General features: G+C 40.2%; 1 protein-coding gene across 5 annotated transcripts in view; it reads left to right on the top strand.

Moving 5' to 3' along the window:
- Nucleotides 1-17,163, top strand: part of TIMELESS (timeless circadian regulator) — a 50,041-nt gene that overhangs the window by 11,580 nt on the left and 21,298 nt on the right. For 3 of the 5 annotated variants that reach the window (XM_067463912.1, XM_060764074.2, XM_060764075.2), the window contains exons 2-13: nt 6,059-6,184; nt 6,553-6,706; nt 7,928-8,042; nt 8,407-8,469; nt 9,170-9,271; nt 9,928-10,083; nt 11,751-11,884; nt 12,506-12,593; nt 13,697-13,876; nt 15,067-15,284; nt 15,427-15,530; nt 16,195-16,364. In XM_067463912.1, the coding sequence (XP_067320013.1) occupies nt 6,088-6,184; nt 6,553-6,706; nt 7,928-8,042; nt 8,407-8,469; nt 9,170-9,271; nt 9,928-10,083; nt 11,751-11,884; nt 12,506-12,593; nt 13,697-13,876; nt 15,067-15,284; nt 15,427-15,530; nt 16,195-16,364 (1,581 nt within the window). In that variant the 5' untranslated portion in view covers nt 6,059-6,087. The remainder of the gene's footprint in view (nt 1-6,058; nt 6,185-6,552; nt 6,707-7,927; nt 8,043-8,406; nt 8,470-9,169; nt 9,272-9,927; nt 10,084-11,750; nt 11,885-12,505; nt 12,594-13,696; nt 13,877-15,066; nt 15,285-15,426; nt 15,531-16,194; nt 16,365-17,163) is intronic. The other 2 variants (XM_060764076.2, XM_060764077.2) reach the window with 1 other exon arrangement.

The raw sequence follows: 17,163 nt of genomic DNA, 5'->3' as shown, positions 1-17,163 counted from the left end.
AGCCAAGAAGGAGGTCTCTTATGTAATCCACATGTACTTCTCCTGATAGGTTGTTAGCTGACTTATCCATTCACAGGTGACCAGTTTCACAGGGGGCTTGAATACAACCGGGTCCCAGCTACCTGCTGAGTAAGGAGGCACTTGGATTTTTGCCTTGGAGAAAATGATGCATACAGGGACATAGAGTAAGGCAGCTGTGCTATAGAAATTGAGGACAGCTGAGAGATTAAAGGCATCTCGTTAGTTTATTCCCTTATTCTGCCTCCACCAACAAAAAATTAAATTTTAAACATGTTATGATTGTTTTAATTGTATTATGTTTATGTTTTATAATTGTTATTTTGTATGTTTTTGTGCTGGTAATTAAATGTTTTACCTGTGCTGGAAACCACCCTGAGTCTCCTCGGGGAGATAGAACGGTATACAAATAAAGTTTCATATAATAGATAAAAAACCAAGCTTCTTTGGTTTTCTTAATATTCTTAAAACAATCTTTAGATTACACCATAATAGTCATCCCTCTCCCTGTTCTGCCTTTATCCACATATTGGTAATAATGTTTGCATTGTTATAGTAATATCCTTTTATCTGTAGGGGACACATCCTTTGTCAAACAGTTATTATAGGAGTATATGACTGAACATCATTAATTACCAGATTTTCAGTGCCAGCATACTCTAGGGTTGCTCTGGAGGACCCTAGAGAGATATCCTCTGATAATTTTCTAGGTTCTCAAGGGCAACTCAATGGGAATATTTTGGAAATGCATACCACAAAATGGTCAGGAGGATACATTAGATTTCTAGAGAGATCTTTTTACTTCTGCCTCCTCGTCCATAGAGAGCTTCCAGGAAAGAAACAATTATAGATCAAGGGTCATCAATATGGTTCTGGTGTGTGGTACTAGAGAAAAGTCCTGCTGTTCCCCCACATCATATAGGTGTTGAAGTCCTGTCTTAGCAAAACAGATTACATTGTAAGTGCACAAGATATCTTGCCACTATGGAGGTATGGTCTGTATTGGTATATTTTTAATTTGTATCCTGCCTTTCTCCCAAATGAAACCAAGATGGCACAGAATATGAATTACTTCAGGGAAAACAAATGAAAGATTAATCAGAAAAAGATTTTAGAGTGGTCTGCCTATGACATTGGCCAACACAAATTTTGCTGCCTCAAATGTTAGCCCTGTTTCTGGGTGTATTTGGCCTCCTGATTCCAAAAACGGCACCCATTCTCCCCCTTCAGCTATTTTTTGAGGTACATAGCATATGGTAAATACCAATTGCCACCTCCTCGCCCACATAAAACCGTGATGATCATATCTAAGAAATTTGAGCTGCTGCGTTGTATCCAATGCAGTTTTCTGAATCAGTACCCCAAATAACCCCATGAACAAGCCTCAAAACCAAGACACCCAAGATTTTTTTTTCTGTTGGGCTGTGTAATCTAATGCATATACAGATGAGATAATACTCCTTGTTGGTGAAGCTAGTGCTGCACAATAGATTGCCATACTAAACCGGTTCTTCATGTTTATGCAGATAATCATGGTATCTTGCATTGCCCAAGAGTCACCAGTTATCTAAGGTGAGCTGAAGTATATGATCACTTTACTATTGAGAACAGCTGCCTCTAAGAATTTGAAATGCTCTCTGTCTGACTCAATAGTATTGCCCTTTGATTTTGAAACAGAAGAGGCTGTGTTTGAAACAAAAGAGGCTGTGAGGATCAAATCGGCCTATAAGTCATGGTACTCAATCCTAGCAGTGTTTGAGCTCAATATGATTGCTTATTAGTGAACAATATGTACTCTGTTGGCATGCTTTCATATTTCCATTCATTTCTCACTTTTGCTTGTAGTGAAGTGGATTCAGAACTGGTTCTGAGAGTAATCCCTATTTCAAACATTGGGGTGTGATATGCTATGCTGCTTCTAGGACAAACTGTAGAGAGGACTTGTTATTATCAAGCAGCAATAATTCAGGAATAAGTGTAGAAACATGTAGACAATTCAAAGAATTCTGGCAAGTGAAAGGAAAGTGAACTGACTTCACAATTTTGTTTTATCTCAGGCAAGCACCCTCCAGATGTGTTGGACTGCAATCCCTATCATCCTCAGTCAGCATGCAGATGCAAAAATTGTAGAGCAACTCATCTGAAAGATGCCAAGTTTAGGAACATTTCTCTGAACTAAAACCAGTTAGTCCTTTCCTGTATAAGGAAAATCCATGTTTTCTTATTTTCATCAAAAAACTAATATGTAAGGAATATTGCAAAGGTGGGTGAAGGCACCAAAAGGAAGCAATGGGAAACGGAAAATAATTGTTTATGGAAGCAGTTGAATATTTAGGAAAAGAGAGGAGACAAGAGTTAAATTAAATGTTCCATTAACAAGTATTTGCATTGGCCAGGTTTTGCAGAAACTTTATCCAGTTTCCTACTGTGAATTATCCTGCAGCTAGAGAACTGTGACTTACCCGTTTTCTCATAAGAAGGAGTGAAGGAAAGAAAAAAGCATTGTGAGCAAACAGGTGACTCCACCCCAAAGGGATTTTTTTCCTGTGTCAGGAGTGACTTGAGAAATCACCCCAAAGGGATGAGGAGAGGAGAGATTGGCTGATCAGATTTTTCAGCCTACAGCAGTTCTGTCTCTAAACCTTGGCATCTAAAGGTTTCCCTAGATGGAAATGATTGTTTCCACATCTAAATTATTGTTGATGGAGGCATGCACTTTTTGGAGTGCCCCTCTTTTCCCCCTGCCATTTTTGTGCGCACACACTAACTCATCGTGGACAAGTTCTGCAACATTTCTTTAGTGATTCAAGAAGGGTCTGATAGGGGATACCAGCTTTACTCAACCACATCTGCTGTTAACATCTTGCCAACGGAGAGTAACTGTAAGGACTCATAAGGTGTTAAATAGCCTCAAGGAAGAAGAGGTTGCAGTTGTTGGATCACTCTTGAAGTAGTCATTGTGATAAATGCAGGCACTGTCCTTTTAATAGAAATGTGAAATTAGACATGTTTGTGTTAAACAAGATTTTGTGAAAATGCCAAAATAGAAGACTACATGAGAGCCAGCATGATGTAGTGATTTGAATGTTGGCCTATGGAGACCAGGGTTTGAATACTTGTTCAGCCATAGAAATCAACTGGATGACTTTGGCCAAGTCACTCAGCCTAAGAGGAAGACAAAGGGAAACCCCCTCGGAACAAATCGGGCCAGGAAAAATGTAGAGATTCTCCATAAGTTGAAAAAAGCTTATGGAGAACCTATGCATTGTTGAAGGCATGCAACAACAACAAAGATTACACAGTGATTTAAATATACAGCTTTGTGGAACTTGCTTTGCAATTCAGAATCTAGTATAAAACTGTATTTGGTATTTTACTCCAATAAAAAACAAATGACCAAACCTCAGAGTGACCCTTCAGATATTACATGTATACATTTGTGATATTGCAACTACGTGTTATAAGCTAAAGACATATTTTGGGTTTCAAAATTATGGATTTCCATATGACCTGGATAAGTTGAGTGTCATTCTATGGAGATGGGCCAGCACCAATGGAAAGTCAAGAGGCAACCCACCCTGCCATTTCTCTGCCCAGACTTTCAACAAAAACCGGAACAGCACCATAATGGAGAGAGTAGTGTGTTCCTTTTAGGTTTTCCTGGGACAGACTAGGCTCTTTTGCCAGTCTATTCAGAGAAAGAAAGGGATGGCGCCTTACTTTTTTTATACAAGTTTATGTATAGTAGTCATACTGACCGATGGATAAATTCACCCAGGTTTTTAGGATTGATTTTTTCCCCCCTTTAAGTATTCTCCTTGCTATTTGTCTCCCCCTTCCCTGCCTAGTTACCTAGGTTATCATAACCTCAACTGCTAAAAAGTAGGTTAGAACTCTACAGCACTCTGGGTAAGTGGACCAGTTATATAAACCAGGTTATATTATGTTCTTTGAATTGAAGTAATTCTGGGGAGGGGGCTGCCTTGTCAATGAGTGGGTGGAGAAAGAAAATCCGCTTCTTATTTTAGGAGCTCTTAGCAGATCTGTGAGTCTTCAGCCCTGCTTAGTTGTCTGTGTCTCACAGCCATCCGAAGTTCTGAAACGATCTCAAAGGCGTGTGCGTAAGGAGTTTAAATGCATGAAGGTTGTTGGAACTCAAAGTTTTTACAGGTAAAATGCAACATGTGAAAGAGTATTGAATTGATAGTGTGGTAGTGTTTTCTTTTCTGTTGTACAAGAACGTTACATGCTGTGTTGTTAAATGCTTCTTCATGCTATCATGTGGTTCTTAGTTCTGTACTGTCCTGGCTTCAGGCTTACAAATTGTTCTGGACTAAAGTCTTACAAAAAGTGTCTTTGTGAAAGTTATTGGAAATCCTATCCTATCAGTTTTCTGCTCTGCTCCCTGAAGTGTTTATGGGCAGAAAACTGGAAGACCTCTTCTGCCTGGGGGAGTAGGCGAGGTACTCAGGAGATCTTAGGAAAGGTTTTGTTTATTTTGATTTATATTACCAAGCTATTTTCTGACTATTTTGGCTGAAGTTAGGAGCCAGCTGTTGCTTTTAGGCTAGTGGTTCTCAACCTGTGGGTCCCCAGGTGTTTTGGCCTACAATTCCCAGAAATCCCAGCCAGTTTACGAGCTTTTAGATTGAGAACCACTGCTTTAGGCACTGGTGAGGCTCTGTATAGCTGAATTACTGTGTCATAAAATGATATCTAAATAGTACATCACCAACATAAAATGTTTGGAATACATGCCTCTTTTCCATCCACTGGCTTACAAGGGCATTTGAACAGAGGAAGAGCAGCAGGTCTGTGTCTATGTGTTGCAAGAGTCCCAGGATATTGATACTATGGCAGCATCATAACATTGATTCAAATCATAGCCTGAGAAAATCTCAAAAGAGATACACTTTGTCTTGATTGATGGCTTTAAAAATTAAAGGCTTTCCTTCTTTATAACAAAAATGGTAAGCACTCACAAAAGTTGAATGACAAGCAGAAAAGACTTTCAGCATGCAGTTGTCTGTATCACTCGCATACTGGTTTTTGATCTATTGTTAGAGTTTATGCATTTTCATTGTATAGACATACAAGGTATTATCCATCTGTTGATAATTATGTTTTGTCTCGTTTCCGCTGTTGAGTTCACAACATATGATGGAGCTTTCCTTTGCCCTGCACTGTATTATTTCTATGCTTAATTAAAACAAAGTACAATCAAATGGCTAGTTCAAGTTTCTTGTGCTGGTGATGACTCTTGCCTTTTAATTTGAATGTTAAAAGAGCCACTTCAGGTGCTTAAACCTACACCCAGAATTGATTTGGCCATTTGGACAGCTTTTTTAAAAGCCAGGACAAAAATCCAGAGTGAATTCATTGGCTATTTCCCTGTCATTCGTTGAATTTTATATGGGGTCCAGTTGATATGTCTTCGAATGGTAAGTCTCAAGTTCTTCTCACCCTATATGGTTACAGGTAGTCCCCAAGTTCCAAACATAGTTAAGAATGGGGTGAGACAACAGCAAGTGAGAGAAATATATCCCTCAGAAAAGAAATCCACTCCTCAAAGAGTTATCATGGGGCAAAGGGGTCTCCACTGAAGCTTTATCACCAACCCTTGTTTCCACAGCAAGCCATTTTTTTTCAAAATCCAAACATCACAGGGGCAGAAAGTGAGGTGAAATCTTCTGAACAGGGGCACAGATAGGAAAACAAACACCACAGGGTTAACCCCTGTGCTATCCAAAGCTAGCTAGCTCTCTCTCTATATATATATATGGCTGAAGTTGTACATAAAAATGTAGCTTTTCCAACTTACATACAAATTAAACTTAAGAACAAACCTACAGAATCTATTTTGTTCATAACTTGGGAATTGCCAGTATTTGCCACTAAGGTTAAGCCAGGAGAAATTTCAATTTTCTACTATGCCATCAAGTTTAGGCAACATTATTTCAGGTGCAATTTTGTTTAATCAAGGTTATTCCCTTATTTCAGAATACACCATGACTCACCAATGCCTCTCTTCTTCTCACAGGCTTCTTTTTTTCACTTAGACTGAGATTTATGGACTTGTACATGATGAATTGCGAACTATTGGCAACGTGCAGTGCCCTTGGCTTCTTGGAGGGAGACATTTACCATAAAGAACCTGATTGCTTAGGTGAGATTGCCAGGGTGGGCAGGTGAGTTTGAATGCTGGGAATAAGGCCCCTAAAGGTGTTTTTTGTGACTTTTTAAGTGGGGCTGATTAAGCCATGAAGGAAGAAAAAGAGAGTGACAAGAAAGGATCCTTTAAGAACATTTTTTAGCCTCCTGTTGCTTTCCTTTGCCTGGATGGTCTTAAAGCCTTAATTATGAACCACCTGGAGTCTCATGTTGAGAGAAAGGTGGGATATAATTTATGTAAATAAGTAAATTATTCTGTCTGTCTCAAAATAGAAATGTCTGTTTCTACTAGTGGCACACTAGTGTGTGCTTTTCCTTCACAGCCAACTCATTGTTTCATCCATTTGGTTTGTATCCTTCCAGAGAGTGTGAAGGACCTGATCCGCTACTTGCGTCATGAAGATGAGACTCGAGATATCCGACAACAGCTGGGGGCAGCTCAAATCCTACAGAATGACCTGATCCCCATCATAATCCAGTACCCTCAAGATAAACAGCTCTTTGATGCTGTTATCAGGTATCCAGGGACAGGGAAGGAGGGCGACTAACTATAATCAGTATACAATTTTAATAATGTGGAATTTGAGTAACAAATCATGAGGTATCAATACACAGGATATACAGGTAGTCCCTGGGTTAGAGGTTGAATTTGTATGTAAATAGGAACATTTTTAAAGTTTAATTCCAGCCAAAAAGTTAATTTAAAGTTTTGGATAGCATAGGGAAGGGTTAATACCTCTGTAGCATTTCTTTTGCTATCTGTGCCCCTGTTCAAAAGATTTCCTTTGACTTTCCGTCACTGTCACAATTGAATTTTGAAAAAAATGGATTGTCATGGAAACAAGGATTGGCACTAAAGCTTCAGCGGAGACACCTTTTCCCAATGATAATTCCTACATTAGTGAATTTTCCTTCCAAGGGATATATGTCCTCTCACTTCCTGTTGTTTCACCCTCATTCATAACTAGAAGTTGTATGTAAGTCAGATGTCTGTTACTCAGGAACTATCTGTAAATGAAATCAGCAGAATTCTAATGCCTCTTTATCCAATTTCTTTGGATCTACCTTCTTTTGAGGATCTAAGTGAACAAGTCTTTCTTAAATGCACACCTCAACTAAGAATTATTTTGATTTTAATAAGAGTCCTAAAGAATGTATTCCTTTACTTTCCTCACACTGGCTCCCCATTGTCTCAGATTAAAGGAATGGGGGTCAAGAAAACACACGTATTCTTATCCTTGAAAAAAACACTACAAGGCTTGGAGGGGGGCATTCTTAACAGGCAAAAGAACCATTGTGGTTTATACAAACACATTTAGTGCAAAAAAGCAGTTAGCATGGAGTGTGTTGGGTTTTGCATGAAATTTATATTTTACACAGTTTTCTCAAATCTCACCAAGCCAATTTATTTTCAAGAAGAAAAAAATTGAAATAATTAGTTTTGTGTGAAAATGAAATAAGTGAAAGAACCAACAAGACCAAAGCTGCAAAATAAGGAGAAGAAAGTGTATCTATCCTGCATACCTGGGGGACAGGTATAGTTTCCTCCCCTTATTTTTCATCTTCTTTCTGCATCAACAGAGCCAAGGGGCCAATACATTTGTTGGTTCTTTAACATTCAAACAGGAATCTTAGCATGTGGCCCTTACAGCATCAAGGATGTGATTTGATTTGAAATTATTAATGAACATTTGTCATAGCCTCTATTTATTTTCCTTTTCCTTTTCCCCACTCCAAGGTTAATGGTCAATCTTACTCAACCAGCTGTCCTCTGCTTTGGTAAACTTCCCCAGGATGCCAGCTTCCGACATCACTTTCTCCAGATTGTCTCTTACCTTCAGGCTTACAAAGAAGTGAGTGGCCGGTGCTCTTGTCTATCCCACCCAACCCTCTTTGCTCCCGGCCTTCTCTAAGTGTAGGACTATGCTTCACACGGTAGTTCTCCTTCGTAAAAATGCTGTGTAGTTGAAGTGCTTTATCATTTGCAGACCAAAGATCATGGCTTAGCATCCTTCAGGGGAGTAAGACAAACATAATGATCATGGAATAACGCTATGCTCAAGGAAGCATAAAGATCAACATGGAACAGATTATGGTGGAAAAATCATGGTTCTTTCGTGTGTCTGTACTAATAGATTATCTAACCAACTTTGGGAAATTCTCCTTGCTTTTCAGAGACTACTCATTCTCCTAATACGGTTTCCTTCCTTCTTACAGGCATTTGCCAATGAGAAGATATTTGGGGTGTTGAGTGAAAAACTGTACAACCTGCTTCAGCTGGTAAGTGTCATTTTTAGCTGCCCCTCCTCTGCCAATTCACCATTTATGATATCTATGATCTGTTGAAACAACCATGCAGTGTCCGATAGACTACAAAACAAAATCAGTTTGTTCCTTCTGTTTCTGCTGTAGTCAGCTCCGCTCTTTTTGGTCAGCTTCTGTTTATAGCTGGGCAGACAATTTACCATTCTGGCCTCTGAATGGTAGTTTAAACAAGTTGGAATTCATCAGCCAAATGTTTGTGGTTTGCATTTGGCTGACAATTCATGTTTTGTTTATAAGGACAGAGCTGGAGCTAACAGCAAGACTGAATTCAACATTATTATTATTATTATTAGTAGTAGTAGTAGTAGTATGCAGCCTTTTCTCTCTTAAAAAGATTTAAAGTGGCAAAACATATCACAGCTTGGCTTGCTATGTGCAAGAGGGCTTTGTTGTTTTTAAGGTTGAAGAATTAGCTTGGAACAATTTGTCCAGTTGTAGAAGGGGATGAAATGTTCCTGGGTTTAAGGCTAAAGTCTGACTGAAGCCAGCCCCTCCAACCAGCTCTTTTCTGTGCACCCAATGTTATATGGTAACCTTTCTCTTCCTTATATTTGTTAGCTGCCCCAAATCCCTTCAGCGAGATTGTGGTGGGGTAGAAATAAAATTTATTATTAAATGTATTATATTATTATTATTTCTTATCTCTTGCTTCCAGGACTGGGAACAGCGCCAGGAGGAGGATAACCTGCTCATTGAGCGCATCCTGCTTTTGGTGCGCAATGTGCTCCATGTTCCAGCTGATCCTGATGAGGAGAAGGTACTTGTGGAAAGGCGAGATCCCTGATTGTGGCTGGATTGATGCCATTCTAGGGCTGTGCCAAGATCTGTGAAAGAAGAAGGACTTGGAATTTCAAACTCTTTCACTTATATTGCGTCATCCACTCTGGCAGCCAGGAAACAGCCATCTTATTTTTCCCTTTTTGCATATTGGGGGGTGGGATTTGTGCTGACTCAGTCTTCACTAGGTTGGGCCACCCAGTTACCTGCCATAATCTTGCAGCAAGCCTCTGGCCTAGGAATCTTGAAGTTGTTCATTTCACTTAGAGAGTTTGGAATATAGTGGCTTTCCTGATAGGTAATCTCAAGCAGAGACAATATGATATATTCAATAACTTTCTGTTAAACCTGTTTTAAGTGGTTGATTAACAAACAAATTAGACAGCAGTTTGCAGTTTGAGGAAGGGGGTCTCCTCATCCTTTAAGAACATCGCCCAGAATGAGTCTGAGGGTCCTTTTACACAGTTATACAACCCCGAATATTAAGGCAGAAAACTCACAATACCTGCTTTGAACTGGGTTATCTGAGTTCACGCTGCCATATATTCCAGTTCAGAGCAGATAATGTGGGATTTTAATCAGCTGTGTGGAAAATAGCCCCCTCCTGCTCAGACCTGCATGATTTGTCTCCCATAGAACATTGATGATGATGCCAACACTCATGACCGCGTGCTGTGGGCCATACATATCAGTGGCATGGATGACTTGCTCAAATTCTTGGCCAGCTCCCAGAGTGAGCAGCAGTGGAGCCTACACGTCTTGGAGATCATCTCCCTTATGTTCCGAGACCAGGTAAGAAAGGGAGAAAGCTGGGGCAAAGCAGGATGAGCTGGCTGCCTTAAGGAAGGGCTGGGGCTTCTGAGAATGGCTGTACTGTGACTTTTGCCAGTCTGTTGAAACAAATCCTTAGAAATCTTTATGGGACTATACATGATGTGTTTCTAAGAAGGGATAACAAGGAGAGCTTGAATTAATTGAATTTATACTTGCCGTTTCCCCTATCGTGGGATAGGGGGGGCCTGACAGTAATTTACAATAGAAATTACAAAATCTCAAAACCATTAAGCATCAATAGCAGATGCTGTATGTGGTTGTGGAGAATTCTAGAAATTTTAATCATAATTTTGAGCTGATTTATCAACTGGTCAGTGTGAATACTGGACATTGGCTTTTATAAATAAAGGGAACCATTCCCTTCTCTAAGTGAAGTGGCAAAAGGCAAGAGCTTAGCGAGAATCATATTTTGGGAGAAGCACTGACCTAATCTACCCTTTCTGCCACAATGCCACTCCTTTTTGAAAGCCTGTGCGGGAATGGCTGGCCTCCTGAGGCAGCACTGGCACTTTCCCCTCTTCACTGCATTATTCTCAACTTGTTCATAGGTCATATCAAAATCCATAATTGTGACCCTCAAAAAACCCAATATATATGTTAGTTGAAAGCAATTTAAAACATAATTGTAAGTGCACAAGATAAAAACATAGCACACAACTTTTAACATTGTTCTGCTATATGATTAAAATTTAGTCAATGGCTTGCCTACGTCAATTTGTCTTAGCCTTCTGGTGGAAAGAAAGCAGAGCAGAGCTAACTAGACCTCTCATCCATACCCAGGAAGCAGCCACTGTGAAGGCTGTCTCCCATATCCTTTTCATTCAATTAATAGGGAGGAGGGAGAAGGCTTGTTTTCTGCTGCCCTGGAGACTAGGACACGGAACAATGGCTTCAAACTACAGGAAAGCGGATTCCACCTGAACATTAGGAAGAACTTCCTAATGGTGGGAGTTGTTCAGCAGTGGAACTCTCTGCCCCAGAGTGTTGTGGGGGCTCCTTCTTTGTAGGCTTTCAAACAGAGGCTGAATGGCCATCTGTTGGGGGTGCTTTGAATGTGATTTTCCTGCTTCTTGGTAGGGGGTTGGACTGAATGTCCCAAATGGTCTCTTCTAACTCTATGGTTCTAAGTACTAATGAAAAATACAGTTTCACTGAGATATGTGAGATATTCATATCTGATAAGTATGACCCAATGCCCGTCTGGATATATTTGTGAAGGAATGTAAGTAGTGCTGTTAATAAAATTGTTTTGTAGAAAGCAAGCGTAGGGGGAGGATCGAAAAGTAAGTGATTCATTCGTGGTTAACTACTGGAAACTGAAGCTAGTATACCTTTAAATGTTGCACACTAGAAGCAAAAGCTCAGAATGGTGCTCATTTGCTTCGCTGCCTACTGTCATAGATGTAATTCCGAGTCTGCCAAACTTTGACAAGGAATCCACTCTTAGGTTTCACATTTTGAAAAATGTTCTTCAAGACTGAATGTGCAAAGTGCGAAAGAGGGGGAAAAAACATTGTTATTATGTAGTGGGAGATTATTAGTTCTGGGATGTGTTGTTTCTGGAGAGCTGACTAAGAAAGCTTTGCCAGGGAGGAATTTACTAAATATTGTGTTTATCACAACAGAAACCAGAGCAGCTGGCAGCCACTGGGCAAGGTCGTTCGGCCAAGGAGAAGGTCACAGATATAGCTGAGTTGGAGATCCTGAGGCAGAAGGAATTGACAGAGAAGAAGAACCGCGTTCTCCAGCGGAGCAGTAGGTCAGGGAGTTGTATTATGAAGCAGGCTGTCATCTTTCTGAATTTCACAAACCACCCCATCATGCTATCAGGGGACAGAATGAGACACTTAGAAGGAGGTCTTTTCCATTACTTGTCATTTGTTGCATTCAACTGAACCTAGGACCCCAGAGATTTGTTGTGGGGAGGAATATCTCATCAAGGGTGGCTTTGGTGGGGTACATAAGTGCTGCCTGCTACTGTCCCAGCTCCCGCTTCCTTTTAGCCCACATAGTAAAATCTCAACTCCTGTGTTTAAGCCCTGTTTGAAGTTCTGCAGCTGTACTGCCTCTTTGGTCTCTCAAATTTAGTATGAAGGTGGGAGTGTTTTTGGTACACTTTCCAGCCCTTTTCTCCCTCATCCCTCTTTCTGTCTGTGCTTTCATTGGAATGGAAAACCAATGAAGATGATCAGAAATGCAGATTTTCTTCAGAGGGTATCACATATTACCTCCCCTGTCTGACAAGGGAAATACTTTAGATAGTTGAGCCCAAGAACCTGGCCATGGTTTTTGGCCCTTTCCTGTGTCCTGTCGCTTCTGTATGCTGCTTTTTCTGACAACCACTTCCAATCCAGTAATGTCTGTTTCTCCCGTTCTGCAGACACTCTCGTTTTGGTGGGTGCTATGTCATCCAGGGATTGAAATCTATTGGAGAAAGAGATGTAGTGATGCATAAAAGTCTACACAATGTAAGTCAGTTCATGTCACTGTGCTGGGGTGGTTGCAGTGTGTTTTGCATGCCCAGATCAATCAAGTTGAGAACTTTACCTTGCCTAGAATGGAGCTAGGAAAGGACTTACAGGGAAAAATGGTGGATGGGGTGCTGTAGGTAGACACACCACCTGCTTTGTCTATTTGCTCTAAAATCCATGGCTCCAGACAACATTGTCAGCCCTGGAGACTGATTTCCAGTTGTGAGGTAGCTGCAAGGCAGCATTCTAGTACCAGATGGAGTGATGGGCATGGGTTGGGATGAAAAGGAAGTAGTGTTAAAGAGAAAGTTGTGAAAGCCTTGGAGAAAAATGGGGAAAATTCATGAGATTTTTTTTCTGTTTTTTTCTTCTTTTCTAGAAAAATGGGGGGGGGGGGGAATGGAATATTTTTAGAGTGATGAAAACCATGTTCAAGATAAGCTTTCATATATAAACTGCCCCAAAATAATTTTTGAAAGGTGTGTCAGAGAAACGCTCATACATAATACAGTATGTGATAGTTTGTTTTAGTAGAATTAGTGTGTTATGTCTACTTGACAATATGGAGACAAAACTATTATTAACACTGACGTTTTGTTCTCTTTCTAGTGTTTGTTTGTTTGTTTTTGGTCTGCTTTTTAAACTGGCAGAACTGAAGAGCTCCCTTACATCTTAGGTGTTCCTTACAGTTCAGGGCCTTGTAGTTTCATTTGTAGCAGAAGTAAATTTCTTCGTAGATTTTGTAGTTTCTCACCATCCTCAAAAATGCCTAGAGCTAGATTTCTTTGGCTGTAGGCCCTCATTTCCATACTCTGCACATGCTTATTATGATTCCTCAGCTTCACAGCTGCATCATAGAAAACTTCGAATTTAGTTATTCTTTGCCAGCTTGTTTTTTCCCAAATCTTCTGTGGTTTATGACATTTAAATCATAGTATAAGAGGTATGTTTCTTGTGGAAAGAAGATGCTCTGGATGGCTGCCAATTCTCTTTAGCCTGGGCAAAGATAAGGAAATGTCCTCTCATTGTGTAGCATTTTTTCATCAGATTTGCTGGAATTTCTCTCATTTCTCATCTTCATAACTCATTTGTATTTTCAGGTGAAGAACTATAGCCACGATTTGGGCAAGGAAGTCCGGAGGGTGCCAAAGAGGCGACAGCTCGCCCATGATAGTGAGTCTACCAGTCGCCGCTCAGCCCTCAATGTGCGGCTCTTCCTGAAAGAGTTCTGTGTGGAGTTTCTGGAGAATTGCTATAATCGCCTCATGTATCTAGTCAAGGTGAGAACCATCCTTTGAGGAAACGTGGGAATGAATGCCATTAGAGAATAAAGTTGCTAGAGTGAAAACTGGAAACAGCTCCTGTGCTTTTAATGCCAGTATAGAAGAGGGAATTTCAATAGGCCCAATGGTCTGCAATCAATGACACAGCACCTCACTTTCATCCCATGCCCAGTTCCTTAGCTACAGTGTGCACTATCCTATTCCCTTGTCTTGTTTACAGTTTGGCCATGTCTTACAGTAGTTGCCACTATTGGTCATTGGGCGTTGTTTCTGAGTTTTAAATTGCTCTTTTATATGCTATAGTTTTTGCCTTGTATTGTACTGTGTGATTATTTATTTATTTATGTATTTATTTTACGCTTTGTCTCGGCACTTTGTGCCATATGTAAGCCACCCCAAGTTCCTTTGGGGCGATGGAGGCGGAGTACAAAAATAAAGTTGTTGCTGTTGTTGTTAGGCATTGCTTGTTATCTGGTTGCCTCACAATCAACACCTGCAGAAATTTCCTCTTCCATGCAACCATTACAAGGATAGTAGCCCTGTTTTGTTTTCACTAGCAGTTCTACTAGAAAAAGAGGATACAGAGTGGTGTTCTTGATGTCAGAAGATTTTCTGAAACTCATTTTTCCATTTTTTTTAGTTTTGGATGCAGGTGTACACTTTTCTAGCAAGGGTTGATCTTTATTCATAGTCTGTTGTCTACATTTAAGTTCCTCTTGTGGTGGGGTGGCCCTAAATCTGAATATGATTTCTGTCCCACCTTAGGGCACAGTGTAGTCTGTAAAAAATATGCCATCTTTTGAAAAACACAAAGGGATGATCAAATGAGCAAACAGAAAACAAAGCCCTCAGATCAGGAAGCCAAATCCAAGCTGTGGTCACTGACTCTCAAAAACTTGTGCGAATAGCCATGTTTTCTGTTGATGCTGACCTTGGGCTAACGTTAGCAGCCAGATATCTTCAAGGGGGCATTCTGCAACCCATTGGTGAATGTCCTTTCCCACAACCCTGTGTAATGTATTGATCCTAGTGTTGGACAGAGACGAGAAACATTCCACTGGAAAAATACCCGTTTTCCTGAAGAAGCCAAAGCACCCAGGAGTGGATGTAGACGTTGTGAAGAGAAGGAGGCTCAGTAAAAGAAAACAAACCCCTATTCTCTTGTCTCCTTCTCCACCATTCCCCAGGATCACCTGATGAGAGAGAAAGCCCAGCAGCATGATGAGACGTACTACTTGTGGGCAGTAGCTTTTTTCATGGCCTTCAACCGGGCGTACTCTTTCCAGCCTCAGCTGGTTTCTGAGACTGTTGGGGTCCGGACCTTTCACTTCATTGAACAGAGTCTGACCAACTACTATGAAATGCTGCTTATGGATAAGAAAGAGGCAACATCTTGGTCTAGAAGGTGAGAGCCAGTTGCTATGAAATAGCCTTGTAAGTTTCCTACTCCTTGGCATTGTGTGCTTTGGAATACCCCTTTCACTCGCATCTCTGTGTGGATTTGAAGTTACTCTTGCCTCTTGTCCACCCATGTTTTTATCTTCCAGGATGCACCTGGCTCTCAAAGCCTACCAGGAGTTGCTGATGACTATGCATGAAATGGACCATTCGCAAGATGAAGCTATCCGTCACAGCAGCCATATTTTAAAAAGTAAGGATTTTAAAATTTTGAGCTGACTGGAAAATAGATTTCCTGCACTGTAATGCCATTTTCTTGGGTAATCATCTAGATTTTTTTGTAAACAGGACATAATAAAGTCATGTATAAAAAATAATGTAATGAGTGGGGGTGAACACATTTTAGTGGTGTAACAAGAAAGTTATGTTTAAAGGATATAAGTATGCCAAATATTCTATCTGATCTTGGTGAGCTCTGCTTAGTAATTGAATGGGAGACCACCAATGAATCCCAGGTGCCATAGGCTATATTTCAGAGGAAGCAACTAGCAAAACCACCTCTGAATTTTCCTTGCCTAAGAAAATCCTGTGAAATTCATAGGTTTTTAAGTCAATAAGTGGGTCGAAGACACATCCACACTACAAATTTAAAGGCATTTGAAAAGGTTTATTATCCTATCTTACCACATGTATTCCCCAGAAAAACTCTTGAGCAATGCAAAGTCCTTTTCCTTTGCCCTGTTAGCCTGGACCTGGGAGCATCTATCCTACACTTCTGAATGAGCTTTAGGGACAAGGTAGTTTTCACAAGTGCTAGTCTAATCAGATTTATTTTCAGGAGAAACCTGTTCTTCCAATCCTTATTCTTTACTCTTACAAAACAGTAATGTAAATGATCTACTTCCTTCTTCCCCCAGATAACATTTTCTACATGATGGAATATCGTGAGCTGTTCCTCACCCTCTTCCGTAAGTTTGATGAGACAAAGCAGCCTCGGTCATTTCTCAAAGATCTGGTGGAGACCACTCACCTTTTCTTGAAGATGCTCGAAAGATTTTGCAAAGGGAGGAACAACTTAGTAGTCCAGGTATATTGATGTATGGGGCAAAACCCATCTATTTCGCTCACCAGATTTTCATGCATTCCCTTGAGAACCTTTTGACCAAAGACACCCAGCTTTGTTGCCCAGTCTTTATCCAAGGAGCTAAAGGTAGTGTTAGGGTCTCCCCCCCCCCCCCCCCGCTATTCTCCTGATCACAAGCTTATGCCGATGGTTAGAGATGAGAAAGAGAGAGAGGTCAGAGCAATGTCCTGTGGGAGTTTTTCTTGATGCTGCTCCAACATTTGAATCACTGTACCACACTATCTGGAGGATGATTATTTTGCAAGGCAAGAAGCCAGGTTTTGAATCATCAGAACTGTTTGCTCTTTCCTATAGTCTAGTTTCCGCATACCTTTGTGTCTTTCTCTTTTATAATTCTAAAATTTAAAATTTCCAAAATAAACAAGTTAAAACAAATCCTTGTATTTGAAAAATGTTTTTAAAAAATAGACTTTCAAGAATAAATTCAGAGACCTTTCATCTTAATTTCTGGGGGAAAAGTCATAATTGTCACTTATAATCGGGAAGTCTTGTATTTTTTTAAAAATCTTGATTAGAAGGAACTATATTACTGCTTTTCCACATGATTGGCTCCTCCTCAAAAAAGCACCCAGCTGGACAGTTATTAAGGTCACCATTTTTAAAATGAAGCATTGCAAGAAGGTTCTTTACAAGCTCATTCTTTTACAATTAAAGGCAGTTTACCAAAATAATGGGGAAAAAACCTGACACACAAATGGCCTAACAAAAGAAGCATTTTCCTTCCCTTAACATTTGGAAGCAG

The sequence above is a fragment of the Anolis sagrei genome, chromosome 2 (genome assembly GCF_037176765.1).
Source record: "Anolis sagrei isolate rAnoSag1 chromosome 2, rAnoSag1.mat, whole genome shotgun sequence".
NCBI lineage: Eukaryota > Metazoa > Chordata > Lepidosauria > Squamata > Dactyloidae > Anolis > Anolis sagrei.
Note: the sequence above shows the minus strand (reverse complement) of the source record. Positions and strands in the feature narration are given on the sequence as shown.